This window comes from Felis catus, chromosome A1, assembly GCF_018350175.1.
Source record: "Felis catus isolate Fca126 chromosome A1, F.catus_Fca126_mat1.0, whole genome shotgun sequence".
NCBI lineage: Eukaryota > Metazoa > Chordata > Mammalia > Carnivora > Felidae > Felis > Felis catus.
The window spans coordinates 27,356,187-27,375,236 of NC_058368.1; the positions used below are offsets into that span (position 1 = coordinate 27,356,187).

At 48.0% G+C, this 19,050-nt stretch overlaps 1 protein-coding gene across 17 annotated transcripts in view; it reads left to right on the plus strand.

Annotated features, from left to right (window-relative positions):
* ENOX1 (ecto-NOX disulfide-thiol exchanger 1) overlaps positions 1-19,050 on the plus strand; it is a 579,959-nt gene that overhangs the window by 401,711 nt on the left and 159,198 nt on the right. For all 17 annotated transcript variants that reach the window (XM_023251799.2, XM_023251828.2, XM_023251820.2 and 14 more), the window contains 2 exons: positions 2,243-2,476; positions 12,778-12,990. In XM_023251799.2, coding sequence (XP_023107567.1) covers positions 2,243-2,476; positions 12,778-12,990 — 447 coding nt within the window. The remainder of the gene's footprint in view (positions 1-2,242; positions 2,477-12,777; positions 12,991-19,050) is intronic.

The window sequence follows — 19,050 nt, forward strand, 5'->3', positions numbered from 1 at the left end:
AGATGATAAAAGAAACACGGATCCTTATTTCTCACGGACCCTGCCTCAGGAAGCCGGGTCCTAATCACAGCTCTACCAATAAAAGTATTACTTTACCCCACCTGATTAAATGAGAGGGTTAGAGTAGATCAAAAGTGCTTTTCAACGCCAACATAACACAATGTTTAGACCCAGTCAGAAGCGCCTTGAGACGTCGCCAAAGATGAACAGGCCCAAATTTAGGCACGTGGAAGGTATTTCTCTATTGATTCCTTGACGCTAGGCTTTGCCCCACTTGGACCCTGGTCCTGCTGCTTAGCCGGGCACCTGATTGCTCCTTGGTCTGCCCCTTTGCGGCAGGGAGAGCCCACAGCTAAGGCCTCCCCTCCAGCTTCCCTGCCTGGGGGCACAGGGGTCTCCCAGCTTTACCTCCATCGCCCTAGGAAGGTTGCACATCAGTCCGGAGAGGATCTGGAAGGCTGCTTATTTGGAGGGGTGGGGGGTGTGGGGGCAGAAGGCTGCCCCTCCCGTGTGCAAGCTCCTGCAAGCCCGTGCCCAGCTGGAAGGCCTAATTTTAGGACCGTGTTCACATTTGAAGGCCAAGCTAATTTTAGGCTCAGCCTCATCAGGATCTCTTTTTAAGGCCTTAATGATGATGTGTCGGTGAAAGAGAGGGTACATTTTGGAACAGAAATATCTGAAAAGCGATGCTCTGGACACGGGCAGGAGAAAGTCCCTTGGCCAGTGGGGACTGCTAGCCAGTCTCAGGTGGTGCCACCCGCTCAGCTGTTATGTATATATCACCATGGCCTGCCGACTTGTTACGTCGCTATGGCCCAGCACCAAGATACACTCTGTTTTAGCATGAATTCTGCTCATCTATGACGGGATGTTTACGTGTGTCGTAGGTATTGTTACGTCTTCCCATTTTTAGAGAACACCATTTGAACCTAGGTGGGAGAAGGGCACAACAGGAATCAGATGTGAGATCTGTTTTGTGTTTGCAACTTCTCAAAGGTGTGAAGTGCCCTACGGGGGAGAAGTCAGCCTCTACAGGGATTTTCAGCTGAGCTCCAACCCAAATGCCAAGATAATCCATTGAAATCCACCGTAGAGATCTTGAACATCAGCGCAGGGCAGCCTGGCATTTCACAGTGGTGTCTCGTTTGCAAAGCCCCTTACACAGCAAAAGTGCTCACTTTGCTGTCTCCTCTGGCAGCCCCAACCGCTGTGATCCTGCTGGGACCTGAATTTATGTTTTTAAAATCTGAGTGCCCCAAACTGAAGAGCAGCCTCAAAGCCAAGTCTTCCTTCATTTGAAGTTAGGCTAGCTGTCTGGTTTCAGTTCTCTTTGCGTTGATGTCTCAGATCGAGTGTCTGCACATCATCTGCTTGTAAGTTGGGTAGCTCACCGCAAATCCCCCAAAGATTTCCAGGCCCCTGTTTTTGGTCTAGCTCTGCGTTCTTGCGCGGGCTCCCGTGGCCTTCAAAGATCGCGTGGACAATTTGTGCAGTGCTGCGTGCCAGATGAGGTAGTGCAGGGCTGTAAGGAAGGCAGCAGCAAGGCCTCTTGATTGAAGGTAAAATATTCTCCCGCGTGCCCCAGAGGATAAGTGGAAATAAAACAGCATTGCAAAATTGCCTTGGTGATTGTGGCTTCTGCAGCTGCTGAGAGAGAATTGAGCAGCATTTTCTAGGGGAATGAAGCGGTAACATGTGAGTGAGGTGCTGCGGAATTTACTTTGTGGATCTTTTTAAATATCACAGATATTCTTTATTTACTCCTGCTCCACCTTTTTCTAAAAAGAATTTAAGAGCACTTACGCAATGGAGTTACCGTAAATCAAAAATAGAAAAAAAACAAAGCCATAAAATCGGGGAGCCGGGAGGGAGAACGCTACGTGCCAAATTTGTTGCGGAGCTTCCTGGAAGCCAGAGGGAAGAAGGAGTTACTGTAAGTGCCCTGGTTCTTGAGGTCATCCTCTTAGTAACAGTGGCTTGCAAGATGGGTAGGTGACCCTCTGAGACGCCTCCCAGGAGGGGGTTTATCCCCAAATCCCTGATAAGCTGAACTTGGCCGTGCTTCCTGATCGCTGGGGAGAAGGGTAACTGCTTCCCACCTGCTACGGGCAGAGCGCCCTTGCTATGGGCAGAGAACGAGGCGAAAGCACCCGTATCGCGCCCTCGCTGAGGGCCTGGGCGACGCTTTGCCCTCATCGTGCTGGTGACCTTGTGACGGGACCGGCCTTTCCGTTGCTTTCAGGTTACCGGATGCGATTAGGGTCTAGCACGGACAAGAAGGACTCGGGCCGCCTCCACGTGGACTTCGCCCAGGCCAGGGACGACTTCTACGAATGGGAATGCAAGCAGAGGATGCGCGCACGCGAGGAGCGGCACCGGCGCAAGCTGGAGGAGGACCGGCTGCGGCCGCCCTCGCCGCCCGCGATCATGCACTACTCGGAGCACGAGGCCGCCCTGCTGGCCGACAAGCTGAAAGGTAGGAGGCCGCCGACCTGGGCCTGCTCGGGCAGTAGCCCCTGCCCGCTGACTGACGGAGGAGCCCTGTGATCCCCAAGCACCCCCGGCGTCTCCGCCCCTACACCTGCTGATTTCCTGCAGGCGAGGTCACCCTTGAGGCTTCCCCCTGCCGCCTGGGACAGAGCCCTGCCTCTTCCCGCCTGTGGCCTCCGTGCAGGTGTGTGTTGTCACTCAGCACGACTCACGGAAGGAGGGGAGAGGAGTCGCACGCAGAAGGCCCAGAGGTGGCTCCTGCCTTCCCACCTGTGACGAATGAGCTAGGCTAGGGTCCCCTCCCGTGGTCGGGATCCCTGCCTTCAGAGATGGAGTTGAAGGGTCACTGCTAACACCTATGGAATAATTGGGGGCAGGGGGCACTAGTGTATGTCACTTCTTTAACATTTGCTGTGCTCCTCTCACGTGTTTGATGCCGTGGGGGAATAAAGACAAATGGGGGCTTTAGTACCTGCCCCAGGGAACTACAGATGATTGGGGAGGGGCCGGAATTTTAAGTCAGGACCACGTGTATGCGTGAATTCCCTTCCATCACCCATCAGAGTTGTATCATCTGAGCCGCATCTGCATTTTACAGGCAAGTGACAGTGACGGTCAGACCTTCCTCAGGCCGTTGGGCGTGTCGGGTTTTAAGGAGAGAAGGCAGGTTGCAGTCGCTGGCCGCATGTAGGTGTCTCAAGTAAGCGATTAACTCAAGTCCAAAGCCAATGGCATGATTGCCAACCGATGTATGAGCAACGTGCTTTGGGAACACAGGGGCGAGTGTCAAGGAAGGTATATCAAGAAAATCGTCACAGAGGAGAACTGCGCGGGAGAAACAAGGGTCCCCCCCTGCCCCCCAGGAGAAAAAGGGCCTAAATACATCCTGGTCAGAGGCTGGAGCCCCAGGAGAAAAGACACAAGGAAGCAGAGAGGAATTTGGCCCAGGAGGAGAAAGGCACGTCACCTGTCCCAGGGTACACGAGAGCTGCATGGCAGTTTCTAGAGCGAGGTGAAGTGGGAAGAGCAGTTGGGGGCCAGCGGGCAGAGCCCTGAAGGCTGCCGCTGGATTTGGGTTTTGTTCCTTAAGCAGCGGAGAGGCCATTAAAGATTTCTCATGGGAAGAGAGATGTGATTGATCGCTTGGAGTGTTTTAGAGCATAGCTAGTATATTGCTGGGAATGTGTAAAGTGGATTGGATGTTTTCATTAAATGAAATGTATGAAAGCTGCCCCAAACCTATTTTAGGAGGATAGGAGGTTGACATTCTATATTTCTTTAAAAGAGAATTCTTTTATTTCTTCTAAACTTTATTTATTTTGAGAGAAAGACAGTGAGTGGGGGAGGAACAAAGAGAGAGAGAGAGAATCCCAAGCAGGCTCTGCACTGCAGCACAGAGCCCAACGTGGGGCTCGAACTCACGAACTGTGAGATCATGACCCGAGCCCAAATCAAGAGCCAGACGCTTAACCGACTGAGTCACCCAGGCACCCCGAGAATTGTTTTGAAACGGACTTCTGCTTCTAGCCGTTTTCCACCCGGTCCGGCCTTGAGAACCCCTAATCAGCTGCAATTGTGACTGAAATGCCCCACTGTGACTACCAGGCCAGTCTTGCTTGTTGTGCTGCTCTGAAAGGGCCTGTCTTACAGACGTAAACACATAGGCCATTGTCCCTTCAACAAAAAGCATACACAGTGCAAATACAGGCATCATCTCCTCTTTCCATTCAGGCTACAAATCACAGGGAGTGGCCAGGAGGAGAAAGAACAACATCCTCAGCCGGGAATGTGGATTTGGGAACAAATTGGGTTTTTTTCTTTAATATCCTGTACATTGTGTATTATCGGCCTACGCGCTACACCTAGACGTGACAAAAACTAGCACCTTGGTTCTGTGACCTCTTGGAGGAGTTTCACAGAAGTCTGGCATCCCCCTGTTCTTTTTAAGAAACCCGCACGGAAATGTCTGTGCATGTAAGAGGAACGTGGCATTGCCTTCCCTGCTGGAGGATCACAGATTGGGATGTCAATTTGGTGAAGTAATTTGCAAGCTTTGCCATTTCAAAAATATATATTTATATAGATGAGTATAATTTGCAGAATTTCGAAGCTGCACCTTTGCCAAGTACTGTGTGATCCCTTGAGAGAACAGATTGGAAAATTTAATAGATGGCAGTTACAGTAGAATGAACTAGCTGGGGATACATCTCAGGCAACAGTCAGGTAATATCAAGCTTGACAATTTCAACCCAAGCACAGAGTTTGGAATATAAACAGCATTTAATTGCCTAGGAAATTGGCTGCCTCGGAGAGGAAATCCACTCCATGCTCCTTATAACGCTGCAAAGCCAGACAGGAGGAGCCAAGGAAACTGCTGCCCTGAAGATGATTTCATTGATGTAGGGATAAAAAAAAAAAAAAAAATGCAGTCAAAACCCAAGGTAAAGAAGCCTGGATAAAAAAGAAAATGGAAATGCAATCTGAAAATACCTAATTGGATTTGATTTTTTTTTCCCCTCCACTGAGAAATCATACTCTCTCAGGTTTATTCCATTTTCCCCCATTTTACATTGTACTTGTTTATTCTTGCAGTTTCCTTTTGGAAAATCAGCTTTATCTAGCAACATCTGTACAAGCCAACCCTATGTATGACCCACAAGGCCCTCCACTGCATCCTGCCTAGGGTTAAAACAATGCACATAGTAAATGCTTAATTCCTTTCTCTCTCCCTCAGCTATTTGGATCTCTTGAGTATGTTGCATTTCTGGGCAGTGGTGCCACCGGGCGTGATCGGAAATGTGCAGGCAGCCATCATCCCACTTGTGGGGCTCTTTACCATATATCTGGGACCTTGCTAAGCACCGCAGGGAAGACAACAGCATGCAAGCCTCTACTTCACAGCGTTTAGGCTTCTGGGATGATAGAGGCAATTACAAAGCACCGTATACTTCCCACTGTCGTGTGTGAGAAGTGCCCCGTGCCTTCCCAGGAGTGACTCGGGACCCAACTGGACAGTGACAGGGCGAGGGGGCAGACCTTCTGAAACCAGCTAACCCCAGATTCTGTGGCCACGGGGCCTTCTTGAAGGCGGAGGAAACTTCGAGTTGTAATTGTGTAGTGTCTAAGGCAGCGTCTGTTGCGTTAATACAAATTCTAAAAAAGAAAATTAGCGGGCACCCTGCTGATTAAATAGACATTGTTCTGAGACAATTCAACTTAATGAAGACTGACTGGGAAGTAACTGCTCACAGACCCAAAGTTTATAGCATGGCTTTGAGAAAGTGAGCAGGAGCTCAATAACACCATAATTACACTTTATTGGAAACAGTAGCACCAGGCAGATGAGATAATGAATTTCAGTGTGTCTAACACAGACCATCCACCCCTGGAGGAACCCTGTGTTTGGATGGGGGAAGGAAGAGATTGATTAGACGGTGAGAAAGATGATATCCTCATTCACTGGAGATTTCTCCTGGCAAGAGCATTTAAAAGTTTTTGTGTACTTTTCCCCCCTTTGGAAAGCTTCGCATAATCTTTCATTATGCGATGAAATGAAGAGTTTCTCTGTGCCATCAGGTGGAGTTTTGACAAAGCTTTGAAGCAGTGCCCTTGGGATCCCCTGATGTGTCCTCAGGAATTCAGTTCTCCTGGGATCCGCATTCATAATTTCCGGAGGGCTAGGCTCTGATTTGCATACAGAATGGCCCAGTGTCAGCCTGCCAGAGGGACAGGGGGAGGGAGGGCTGCCGGCATTTTGCTGCGGCGGTTGTCAATATTTATGGTTCCAAGAAAGTAAAAATCAATAATGCTCTAAGCCAAGTGGAAGTTCCATTAGCTAAAAGCCAGGCTTCCGTCTTAGGGCAAGGGAAATAAGCACAGGAGGCTGTTGGAGAATCACTTCCGTGGGCGTCACTGACCTTCACAGAGGCAAGACAGGCCGTTTCACCTAGAAACGTTTTGCATGACCCCAAAGCAGGAATAATCAGTGCATTTTCATATTGCCACCCCCTCCCTTAATTTTTTTCATTTTTACAGGTACTGAGTAATTGGGGGAGATTGTGTGTGTGTGTGTGTGTGTGTGTGTGTGTGTGCGTGTTGAAGGGAGAGGAGTGCATTAACCATTTGTCTCGCCTCTCCTGCTATCTGTGATTTGGGGGATAGATAAGGTAACACCCCTTTTAATGGTTAATTGAGTAGCCAGAAGAATGGAGACTTGCTTAGAGATGTCCAGGCTTGAGGGACGTTTTAGGACTATTGTAGTAGGAGTGCTTGGGCCATCCTGGAATCCCCATTCTGCTTGGATCACTATGTGACTCCACACTGTGAGCTATTTCCAGCTATCATAAACGCCAGAAATCAGTGACAGCATTCACTGTGTGTGTGTGTGTGTGTGTGTGTGTGTGTGTGTGTGTGTGTACGTGTGTCTATATCCCCATTTTTGGAGGAAAAAAATGTGTTGTAGTACATCTTCCTTTTATCTCATTCTTGGGATGTGTTATTCAAACACTGATCTCCTCTCCTGTTATTCCTTTATAGACCCAGCCATAAATAAGGGTACTACAGCCCGCCTAAGTTTTCATATTCAGTGCTCATGGCCTGGCTCTCATCCTCCCTATTGTTCTGAAAATCAAGGCCAGATCTCCCTCTGCACACAAAGGGGGAAAAAAAAACCTGCTTACCAGTTTGAGGCCTTTTCCCCCTTGATTATCGGTTTGTCACTTTGATTGAAGTTCACCACGTTCCCACCTGCTGAGTCCTGGGCTCTGTGTCCTTGTCCTAGAGTTACACATGCAACTATAGCACGGACCTGGCCTTTGAGGAGCTACAGTTCAAAGGTGGCTAAAGCATGCTCTGGCAGTGGAACCATAACTTACAAATATAAAATTGACACGTGCCTATGATTTTGTTTGACTCATTCATTAATGAGAGAATCAGTAAGGCGTTAAAACTGGTTCAAAAGAAAATGTGCTTTATAATGATTGGTATTTTCTACTGGACGATAGTTCATCTGTGTTGTTATGGAGAATTATTTGCATTGTTATCAGCTCTCCACAATCTATGTTCTGTCCCTAAAGGCTTGTAAGATAGCCTAGTCAAAGGCAATTAAAGATTCATTCCCCTATAGAATCAGATAATTCCGGGGGCTGGGGGGCGATGGAGAGGGTCTTCTGGGCCATGCCCAGGATTCCGCTACAAAGATCTGCAGTAGTCTCTATGCCCATTTCCAAGTCTTTGACATTTTTTTCACAGTTTCTTTTCTGGGACAGGGATGACGGATGTTTAAGCACCTGTTCTTTAAATGGGGGCAGGGAGGTTAGGGACAGGGATTCACAGAGCTCAGAAGAATCACATCAAACCCTTTCAGTAACCTCCACTATCTCAAGTGCCACTTTCCATGTCAAGGTCTCATGATCTTTTAACATAGATGAGCTCCCAGCCAGTTTCCCTGGTTTTCATTGACTGATTTCTTCCAGTGCTTCCAAAACTTTAATGTGCATTTTAATCGCTTAGAGTAGGAGATTCTGAATCAGGAAGCCTGAGTCAGGGTGAGTCTGCATTTTCAAGGAGCTCCCAAATGAGGCTCAAGCTTAGTCTTTGAATGGCGAAGATTTATCCCATATGCAGTTTTTGAAGTGCCTCCTATGTCACAGGTGCTCAATAAACATGGAAGAGAGGGACAGAGAAGGAGGTTGATGAAGTCTGAAGGAGCCAGAAAACAAAATGAGATGGGTATGGGATTCAGGTAGTGACAGTAAAGGGATAATAGTCATTACAATATTATTTATTCCTCACAAAACTAAAAACAATCATTATCTTCCCAGAATTAAAAATGCTTTCAAAAAGATTTTTGAGTCATTTGATAAGCTGGTTAGCGCCTTTCTGCAGAAGGCTCTGCTTCTCTGTGATTATCTGACATCATTCTTAACTTTCATTGCCAGTGGCGATGACCTCAGAGGCCTGAAGGATAAAAGGACCAGCTAGCCTAAGTGCCAGAGAACATTTATCTCTGGGAGACAATGTGAAAACACTCTTTAACATGAAATTAAAATGTTTATTACTGGGGCGCCTGGGTGGCTCAGTCAGTTAAGCGTGTGGCTTAGGCTCAGGTCATGATCTCACAGTTTCAGATTTCAAGCCCCGCATCTGACTCTGCAATGACAGTGCTCGCTCTCGCTCTCTCTCGCTCTCTCTCTCTCTCTCTCTCTCTCAAAATAAATAAGCTTTAAAAAAATGTTGATTACTAACTGATGTTTCCGAACTTCTGACCATTGAATTTGTGGCTCTCTAGCGAGAATCACTGCAAGTCTATTAGAAATAGTGTAACCAAATATAGATAAATTGCCAAGCGAAAAACTCAGAGTGACTAGAAGATTGCAGTATGTTTTAGACGTTTCATTCTCACGTTAGCCCTTCAAAACTGGAGGCAGATCCATAAGCCAACCATTGACTATACAGAGTGACTGATGTTTTAGTAGAAGGATGTGGAGGGAATTGTGAAAACGTAGCACGTACCACATGGACGCCCCAATTCCTGGTAGGTTTACAGAAAAGCTGTTTTGATGAAAGACACTGAGGCTGAATCTTGAGGGAAACGTAACAGTTATCCAGGTGTCCAGAAACGTGAAGGCTCCTGGAATGAGCACACAGAGCATGGGAAGGCAGGGAGGCGTGGCCATGGTGCTCCCCAAAGAGGAGAATGGTAAGGGAACGGGGGATGAAGGGGAAAATGCAAATCAAGAAAAGCCATGGAGCAGACATGTGCGGTAACCCAGGTGGGACGTGGTAAGGACCCTGGTTAGAAAACACTGCACGATTTTTAAGGAGCCAATGGTCCATATTCGCCCGTTAATACGGCAGTTTTCCCAGCTCTTGCTGTGGAAAAAGGCACGTCTGCCCATTCTAGTTTCTAAACTGCACCCGTGTTCAGAGTTATGCCTGAGCATGTTCACAGGAAGTATTTGGAATTTTTGTAAATGCATCTTTGATGTGATTTTTATGAGCAGTGTTAATTTCTTTTCACATGAATAGCTTTAATAATGCTGCCATCTAAATCCTGTTTAAATTAGTTTATATTGTTTTCTGTTTTCTCAGTGATCTTTCCACTGAATCCAAAATTGAACTTACAGTTGGGTATTGAAAATGACCGCTCCCAATACACTTCTGTAGCCATTCAGAGTGCGTTGCTGAGTTAGTCTTAATTAATATAAAGTCACTTCTTACGTAGCAACAGATACTGACCGAACTTACCGATTGTGCCTTAACTAATGTTTTCACATTTAATTTGCATGTCAGTACATCAATTATATATTGGCCTGGAAGTTTCAGAAAGTTCAGAAATGAGGATGAAATTGGGAGTCCTCGAAACTACATACATCTTTTAAGCTAAACTAATGGAATTTTGCGTGCTATTGACTTGTGCTACATATTTTTTAACACTTGTTAAAATGTGAGCAAATCTCTTCCCTGCTTACTTTTTTTAAATTTTTTTTAATGTTTATTTATTTTTGAGACAGAGAGAGACAGAGCATGAATGGGGGAGGGGCAGAGAGAGAGGGAGACACAGAATCGGAAGCAGGCTCCAGGCTCTGAGCCATCAGCCCAGAGCCTGATGCGGGGCTCGAACTCACGAACCGTGAGATCGTGACCTGAGCTGAAGTCGGACGCTCAACCGACTGAGCCACCCAGGTGCCCCCCCTGCTTACTTTTTAAATTGTATATTTTCAATTGCCCAGTCCTAAAACTGCTGTTTCTCTTTCTGAAAACTATCAATTAACTCTGATCTGCTGGTGAACTTATGCCCTCCGTCCTAGACAGGAAGAAAAATAAAGTTTGGTTTTCAGGCCATTTGAGCAAGCACACATTTTTAAATTTTAAGTGTGTTCTCCCTGACAGTAAATTAGTGTATTTATGAACTGAGTTACCACAAGCAAGAGAAGGAAGAACAACCAGTAACAGGAGGGAAAGACAGATGGAACGGGGATGTTCTATCTCCTTGTAAGGTTGACAACAAAATCTTAGAGGGTTTTTTTTTCCCCTCTGTGTTATATACAGATAAAAGTCCCAGGAAAGGCGAAAAATGGTACATGAAGTCAGTGTTTTCTTTTTTGTTGTTATTTTTTAAGAGGGGAGGAAAAAAAGACTTCTTAAAAGTGTTAGGTTTATTCATGCTGTCTTTTGGGAGGTCCATTCTCCTAACATCTATTGGCGGGGAGAGAGGTAGCGAGTATGCGCGGGAGGCAAAATTTATTCTGACTGTAACGGTCACAGTGGGCCTCTCACAAACATAATGCTAAATTATGGGCCTCTCCATGGGCTGAACGTAATGTTAAGTTGTATGATGGATTTTATCTTACACAAGCCGCTCCGGTCCATGAAATGAGATAAGAAACCACTGCAGCTGGAGTTCACCGAGGGTTGAGCTCAGCCTGAAATTCCGGAGTTAACAAAATTGGATGAGCCAGCTGTGAGACTGCACGCGTGTGTTCTGTGCCTGTGCGTGGAGATTTTCGAGGAAGGGCGTCTTTCCCTCGCAGGGTGCCCAGTGGGCCAGTTCTCTCCTCTGGCCCAAGTGTGAGGGCAGAGGGGGGCAGGTTTGCCCTGAAAAAAGGCTTTGATCCCCAACCCCAGACTGCCTCCGCCTCAGGGGGAGAGGGCCTCGGTGGGTGCTGATGGGTAGCGTGTGTCCGATCGCTACTTCCACCATGGAAAAAGAGCACGCTCCACGCACCCTGGGTCAGGCTGACCCTGCCTTTGTTCCGGGTGCGTACCTCTGGGCAAGCAACAGCCACAGCAAGGAAGTTGTGCCCCCGTCTGGGAGAGGGACTCTGGCAGAAAAGGTACTAATGGTGTTTCTACGGCGCACTATGAAATTCACAAATCACCCCCACGAACGAAGGCTTTGTATGCTGTCTAACATGCCAACAGCAGTGGTTGATTAAAGAACATCTGGTGAATGAGATAAAATAGAACTCCTTTACCAAACATGAATCACGCTCCGTCCAGTCATCTGGGGGGTATATATGTATATGTGTTTGTATGCATATATACACAATATATAACATAGGAAATAAATGCACACACAAACACACACACACAACGCATAAGGAGGTTTTTGATGTTCCTCCAGGAGAGGGAACATAATAGGCACTCAGTATTTACCAAATAAATTCGTAAGAATCTGAATCGCCCAGTGTAATTTTGCTCCCAATTTTTAGAATTCAGAGTCTACCTCGTTTTCTGGAAAAATGTAGGATATTTTCCTTAAGTCACATGTTCCAAGGGTAGAAAAATTCAGGTGCAAGACTTCTCCCCTCCAGTTTGCCTGGGAAGTACGCAGTGAGCCTTCAGCAGTAGGATCGATTAATGTTGTGATAATTGACATACAGCTTCCAGTTCTAATTAACTTAATTACCTTCAGACTTGCTTTTTTTTTCTACTTCTAAGCCATACAACACAGGTCTGTTCCAGTAACCATTCCCAAACAGGCAAGTTTACTTGTTTTCTTTCAGATAAACTTTATCATTTATTTACAGGTGGAACCTCATTGCCCACTCCGTGCACCCCACCCCCTCCACAACACACACATACCTCGAACCAAGTTCACGTGGACTCTAGTAGGCTTCCAGATGGCTTCCACAGAGAACACTGACCACTCAGGGAACAAGCCCTCTTTTGTTGAAAACAAGGAAATGTTTTGCTTTTCAGCTGAATCGAGGCTGTTCTATTAAATGTAAAGCGAAACTAGTTTTGAACTGGAGCAGAAAAAGAACTAATTCCTACAACCACTTTGGGAACAATATCTTCCGTTACATCCGGTTTTAAAATAGTCTAATCTGTCATCCGTATTTTGCCACTAACTCAGCTGAATCTAAGTCATACAACTAGTTTCACTGTATAATAGATCTGATAAGAGAATCTTGAAAAATGCAGTAGGGCCCCAACAGGTTAATGACAGTTTTCTGAGCCACTCTTGAGAAAGAGAAATCAGGATTTGGTGCGCCATGTTACCAAGAATGCCCAGAACAGATCTAAAGCTAAGCTCACCGGGTTGGTAGATGAGAGAGTGAGCTACCAAGTATTTCTTGGATGGCTCTGTGACACCATAGAGTCAGATGTGAAAGGGAAGGCTAAGAAACGCTAGCACGGTTAGCCTTAGGGAAGCTAATTTGTCAAGTTCCAAAGATGTATCCGTTAAGATGGTCCATGTTCTGTCTTTTGAGAAGAACCCGGGTAAAGTACGTGTCCTTGCCTTGGCATGATTTGTACTTGGTGGTTTTCCATTTCCAGATGATAGCAAGTTTTCAGAGGCTATCACAGTGCTACTCTCCTGGATTGAGCGAGGGGAAGTTAATCGGCGTTCTGCCAACCAGTTCTATTCCATGGTGCAGTCAGCCAATAGCCACGTCCGCCGGCTGATGAACGAAAAAGCCACCCATGAGCAGGAGATGGAAGAAGCCAAGGAGAATTTTAAAAATGCCTTAACTGGAATCCTCACCCAATGTAAGTAAAATTGGGGGGGGGCCATCTGTTTTGCTGTGGTTTTGCCTTTTCTTTTGTATTCATTTAGTTTTTGTTTTCATGTGGGGGTAAGTAGATCAATAATTTCCCATTTTACTCCATATCAAATGGCACACCTCATAACCGATTTCATGTTCTGTGGCAACTTGGAGGAACACGGACCCCGCCCTGAGAGCTTACTTCTCAAGGTGAGCAACATTTCTGTAGCTTTTCCTCAGAACACCAAACCCGGCCACCGGGGCAGGGCACCAGATGCTTCTGTGCCTGCTGGACCCACCGCAGCTCACAGCACACCTGCAGGGTGGCCACCCTTTACCTGGGGGCCGTCCCCACAGACCTGTGTGTCCTCCCAGGGCTGGGACAGTAGGAAGCAGACCCCGAACACATTGTCCTTGAGCTCTGTTTAGGATGAAGGTATCATCAGAAAAACTCCTCCCCAGGATCCTTTATTTGAGGTGAGCTCTGGCTGTCGACGTGGGCAACTCAGGAGTAGAGGAGGGTTTTCTGCAGTATTATTGTTTTTTGTCCTTTCTTCATCTGGAAAGCAGACTGCCTTAACCGCTTAATGCTGGTGATTTTTCACGTCCAGACCCTAAATTGATGAAGGGGTCTAAATGGGCTTGCTCATAGAACAATAGTCGGGGTAATTACCCAGGGCTCTATTCAAAAAAAAAAGGGCGTATATTTTTTTTATGGGCACTCTGTCTGTGTCTGTAGTTAACGTCACAGTGGCATAATGCATTACAGTTGCGGATGTTCCCCGGGCCAGTAAAAGCCACCGAATGACACTGTAACAATGCCGTTCTCCATCCCATACCAGGTGCAGGGTGCCATGTGGGACGGGGCTATATGCGATTTACATATTCATTCTGAGAACAAGTATTATTTTCAATGATATAACGTGCCAAAATGTCGAGCGCCTCTTTCATCGGTGCAAACCCAAGGGATAATGTATCTGTTCGGATGAGAAGAGAGAGGGGCGTGAAAAACCAGGCTCTCGAGTGGAAAAGGGTTTTCTATGACTCTGTTGTCAGGCCTTGTTCGCGGCAGCATTAAAATACGTAAGAAACCCTCAAACGTGAACTCTGATAGGTGACCAGATATCCAGTGGGAGATCAACCCGGGACACCTGTCTTTATAGAAAAGGAATGGGAAAGAGCAGAAGTGCTGTCTCCTCAGACCATTCTCAGACCACCTTCTCGTGATTCCTACTCTGAGGGATGACCCTTCTTCACGTGACCGTGTCGGTCCAGCAGTTCTGAAGTTAGGGTTACTAGGGATAGGGTGAGAAACACTAATATCGATGCCCCCTTTAAATTTTTTTTTTCAACGTTTATTTATTTTTGGGACAGAGAGAGACAGAGCATGAACGGGGGAGGGGCAGAGAGAGAGGGAGACACAGAATCGGAAACCGGCTCCAGGCTCCGAGCCATCAGCCCAGAGCCCGACGCGGGGCTCGAACTCACGGACCGCGAGATTGTGACCTGAGCTGAAGTCGGACGCTTAACCGACTGCGCCACCCAGGCGCCCCTCGATGCCCCCTTTAAAAGGAGGGCCGTGCAGCATGGATTAGCAGGTGGAGGGGAGGTAAGGCTGGATTGGTAATGGAGAAAAGGAAGAGAGGGAAAGGCCACTCGACTCTTAAAAACACAGCCCCTGCAGAGTGACGGCAAACCAGGTGCCTGAACACTGGGATATTCCGGGTACCTCTTGCTCACCAGCATCAATTTCATAATATATTTTCGTTCCCGTGACTTCACTGTCCCACCTGGCAGGGAAGACTCAACCCTTGACTCCAACAGCGAAGTAGGAAGGGAACCACGCATTAGAATAGGGAAGGTTGGTGTTCTTTGGCAATACCCGTGGGAAGAAGCATGTGTTAAAAAGAGGCCCAGATCCTGTGGCTGGAAGAATGCCACGCCACGTGCCTAACATTACCCAGGGGTGAGCTGGCCTAGGCTGGGGGATCCAAACATCAGCACTATATTCCTGATAAATCGAGGCTGCATTGGACCATGAGGTTGAGGTCTGTTGCAACAATGCGCTTCCTACTGTGGGACCTCTGGATGAGCAAGCATCTGGCCACAAGCAGGCCTGAAGAACTCTTCCCACACTGCACAGCCAGGAGGGGGAGGAGAGGGAGGAGGAGGGAAGTAAGGGGAGGGGAGGAGGGAGAAGAAGAAGAGGCAGGAGGAGGAGGAAGGGAGGAGGGGAAGAGGGGGAAGGGAAGAAGGAAGGAGGGAGAAGGAGGAGGCCCCCGTCATGTCTTTTTTTACAGGCTCAAATCACGCAAGATAAAAAGAAGGGGAAAGAAAAGAAAGAGGACAGGGTGGCACCTTCAGAGCGAGACAGCAAAACTTGCCCAAAGAACCCCAACAGCCTTCCGTTTCTGTCTCGTTGTGCAGAATTATTACACGTGTTGGTGCCTAGCTACAAGGAAAATGGGAAATATGCTTTTCTGACGGGACCCATTGCTCCCCAGAATAAAACCGGAGGTCTCAGAGTAAAGAAGGGGGGGGGGGGGGGAGGTGGATGGCGGCCCAGAGGCATTTTGCAGTTCCTGCCATACGCGGCCCCTCCCATCCCACTTTTACTCCTGTCCGATCTGTTTTTCACACGTTGCCTAGTGGGATTCACATCGTATCTCCCCACTTCAGCCCCTTGAGTAGCTTCCCATTGCACGAATAATATTCCCTCCGCAGCCTGCGGGCTCTCCACACCTGCCTCTTCAGCTCCGTCTTCCCTTGACTCTCCACGCGTCCTCCCCATGGGCCTCCCTCCTGCTGAGCCCTTCAGAACCAACTCCCACCCCAGAGCCTTTGCACCTCTGTCCCTCTGTCTGACTTGCACTTCCCCCCACCCCACATGCGTGAATCCTTCCCATCCTTTAGGTCTTGGCTGAGAGCCCACCCTTCAGAGAGGCCTTTCAACACACCCCCTCCCCCATAGGCTCACCACCCACTGCGAGTTCAAGGTCCTCCAGAGCACTTAGCAAATGTGCAGTGGTGTGATAATTCGTCGGCTTTTGCTGATTAGTCTTCCACGCACCCCAAGTGTCTGGAACATAGGAACAGGATGATGAGTAAGTGAGTGCGTGAGTAATGGGAAGGGCAGCAGGAAGGAAGCCTGAAACCGTTCAGAAGTTCCCGGGGACCTTGGAGAGTAGTTTGGTATCAGTAGCAGCGCAGTCCGGGGGTCCCGGGCCTCGACTCCGCAGGCATAATCACACAGATCGAGAAGCCCAGTAGCTGTGCATTCGGCGGGAACTGCTGTACTTTACCGGACCCCCCGGAGCAGGCTGGGGGGGTATTTGCGTGGAAGAGTCAGCAGAAGAATTCATGTTGGCATTCCTCAGTCCTACCTGTCCCACAACCTGTCCGTGAGAGACACCCCCCTACCCTCAGCCCCGGACTTTAATTCTGGGGAAGTATTTCAGCAGCCAGCAGAGACTGGAAAGTCCCAGCGGACGCCACCAGCCCACAGTGCTGTCTCCGTGGTGCCCATCCCGGCCATGGCGGACCTGAGGGGCCTTCGCGGGCCCTGATGGCTGAGACCCGTCAGGACACCTTGAAGGTGGGAGAGACCTTAGAGGGGAGCCGGAGCTGGAATCAAGGCTCTAGGGTAGAACAGGAAGATTGCACGTCCCAGTGAACAGCCTCAGACTTTTCCACTCTTTCCCGTGTGCTTTTGCAAAGATGACTACCCCCCAGACGCACAGGGGAGCTGAAGCCTACCTGTCATCACGCAAATAGTAGCAGCAACGTGGCCAAGCTGCTAGGTGTGTGCACATTTCATCACCCTCTGAAGGTTAAACACATCTCGTTTCGTGTCTGGGGCAGTTACGTTTGTCTCAACCACGTTTTCTCCGCTTACCCCCACGCGGTTCGGCGTGGTGGGACGGGGGTCGGTGTCCGTACAGGGGGCTGCTTCTGACATAATGACGGCGGAAGTCCACATGGATTGACACGCTTGCTTGCATTTGCCAAAAGCAGAACCAGCCATACTCCCGTTTACCTGCACGAATACTTCCCGGAAAACACGCCAGGAATCACATCCTGCCCTTCCCATTTCGAATTAGATCATGATTGTTTAGCCCCAAAATTCAGGAATGGCAGCTCAGTTTTCTTTCCCCCGAGTGGCTGGAAATCTCGTCGTTTGGCAGTTAGCATGAGTGCACCCTCCCATGTGAAAGATCTCCACGGTGCCGGTGCCCTTCTCCACGGCATTCCATGGCGGCCTTTCTGTTGGAAAGCCACGAGTGTCGGGAAATTGTTCTGAGGCCATAGGAAAAGCAGGTACATTGATGAACTGGCTTATCACAGCAGGTGGGGCTGGCCTGGTGTCCTGAAGGGAGGGCTCATTTAACAACTTCCGGGAAGTCCAGGCACATTTCTGCAAAGCTCCAAGCATGGCAAAAGGTTGGCTCCCTGCATAGATTTTACTGGAAATAGGAGAAGGAAAATTTCATTAAGTGTTAGTCCTTTAAACTGGATAAGAGGCACCCATCTCCTCACTTTGCTAGTCATACTTTCCTGGCTTTCGTATTCGAGCAGGTAGCATTTGCTCGAAAGGGGAAAAGAAATCAAGAGCCACGAAGAATCACATAAAGAGAAAGTTGTGATTTATTTCAAGATTTACATCGAGGTCCGGGAGTTACCTCCTAGCCCTGTTGGTTTTCCGTTATGCGGACATTTGTTCAGGTTCTCACCCCACTCCTATCTCTGGCCTTCACCCCAGGACCAGCTATTAAATCTAATCCAGTAGGCATTGTTTCCATCTGAACCTTGGCTTCAGGCCTCAAGGGGCAGCACCTGACCCAACCAAGAGTTTGGGGAGTTCAGCATCCATTCACTTTCGTTTGGGATCCTTTTTCACTTCTGACCATGGATGTGCAGTTACGAAAGAAGTTAGTTGAGGATGCCATCTATCCCAGTGTGGCAGCTGGAGCTCTCTCGTCTTTTCCGGGCCAGCTGGGTAGATCTCATCTGCTGGATATAGAAACAAAAGAAAAAAAAACATCAGCACAGGTGACTCATTTCACTCTTAGGACATTTCACCCTTATGTCATCCTTGACTCATGTTTATGTCATTTCTTAGCCTGTCCGTGTGGCAGAAACCTCCCCAGTTTTTCCGACTGAGAGACTTTGGGGTTTTGGTCTTCTTTGCCCTTCAAAAATGTATATTCCATAGGCCTGCCCATTTCCAGTTTTGCAGTTATGAGTAAAGCTTGTCAATTCGAAGCTCAGAGAGGAGCTGTTTGTAAAGTTCAGGAAGCATGTACCACAGCATTCAATTATTAATATGCATGCCAAGATGATCAATTGTGCATGCCTTGTTACAACACACACACGTCTAATGAAAATTTAAACACTCCATGATATTCCCACTTTGGTACTTCCCCAACAAGCTTCCCAGTAAGAGAGAAGAGGAGGAAGGGAGCAACGTGGGGGAAAGGCAATTGGGAAAGCAGACGGCAGTGGAGAAGGGTTTATTAATATTAATTTAAGGATACGTGCCATAAATATAATGAGCGGGACTGCAAAGCAGAACTTGGAGGATGTCAGAGACCCATTGGCTCAAACCCTCTCATTTTATAGAGGAGGAAACTGAGATCCCAGAGCAGACGCGATAGGCCTTGGTCATTCAGCAATTTGGGGGCAGACTAGAACCCAAGACGCTTGGCTCATTCTCATTGTCCAGATTGCTCTCGGTCATCGTGGGTAGGGATGCTTCCATGAACAGCGAAAATGATCAGAGGAGGATATTATAGCTGTAAATTTATAGCTTACACAGGTGGAGTTGAAGAAGCGTTCAGTGACCTTCTGTGTTGGCTCCACATGGAATACAAATGCCGCGGTCTGGTTACAAAATGCAGCCTTTGCCTCTAGCCCTGCCCTCCTCCCCCCTCCACACTGGTGCCTACGCTACGTCCCTCGCCTCAGGTATTTCCCTCGGCCCCGTGCCAGAACTGGAACCCCGCGTCTGTCACACTTCCTCCTCGTGTAACCCACACCCCCTGTCCCCGTCTCCTGCCTTCTGCAG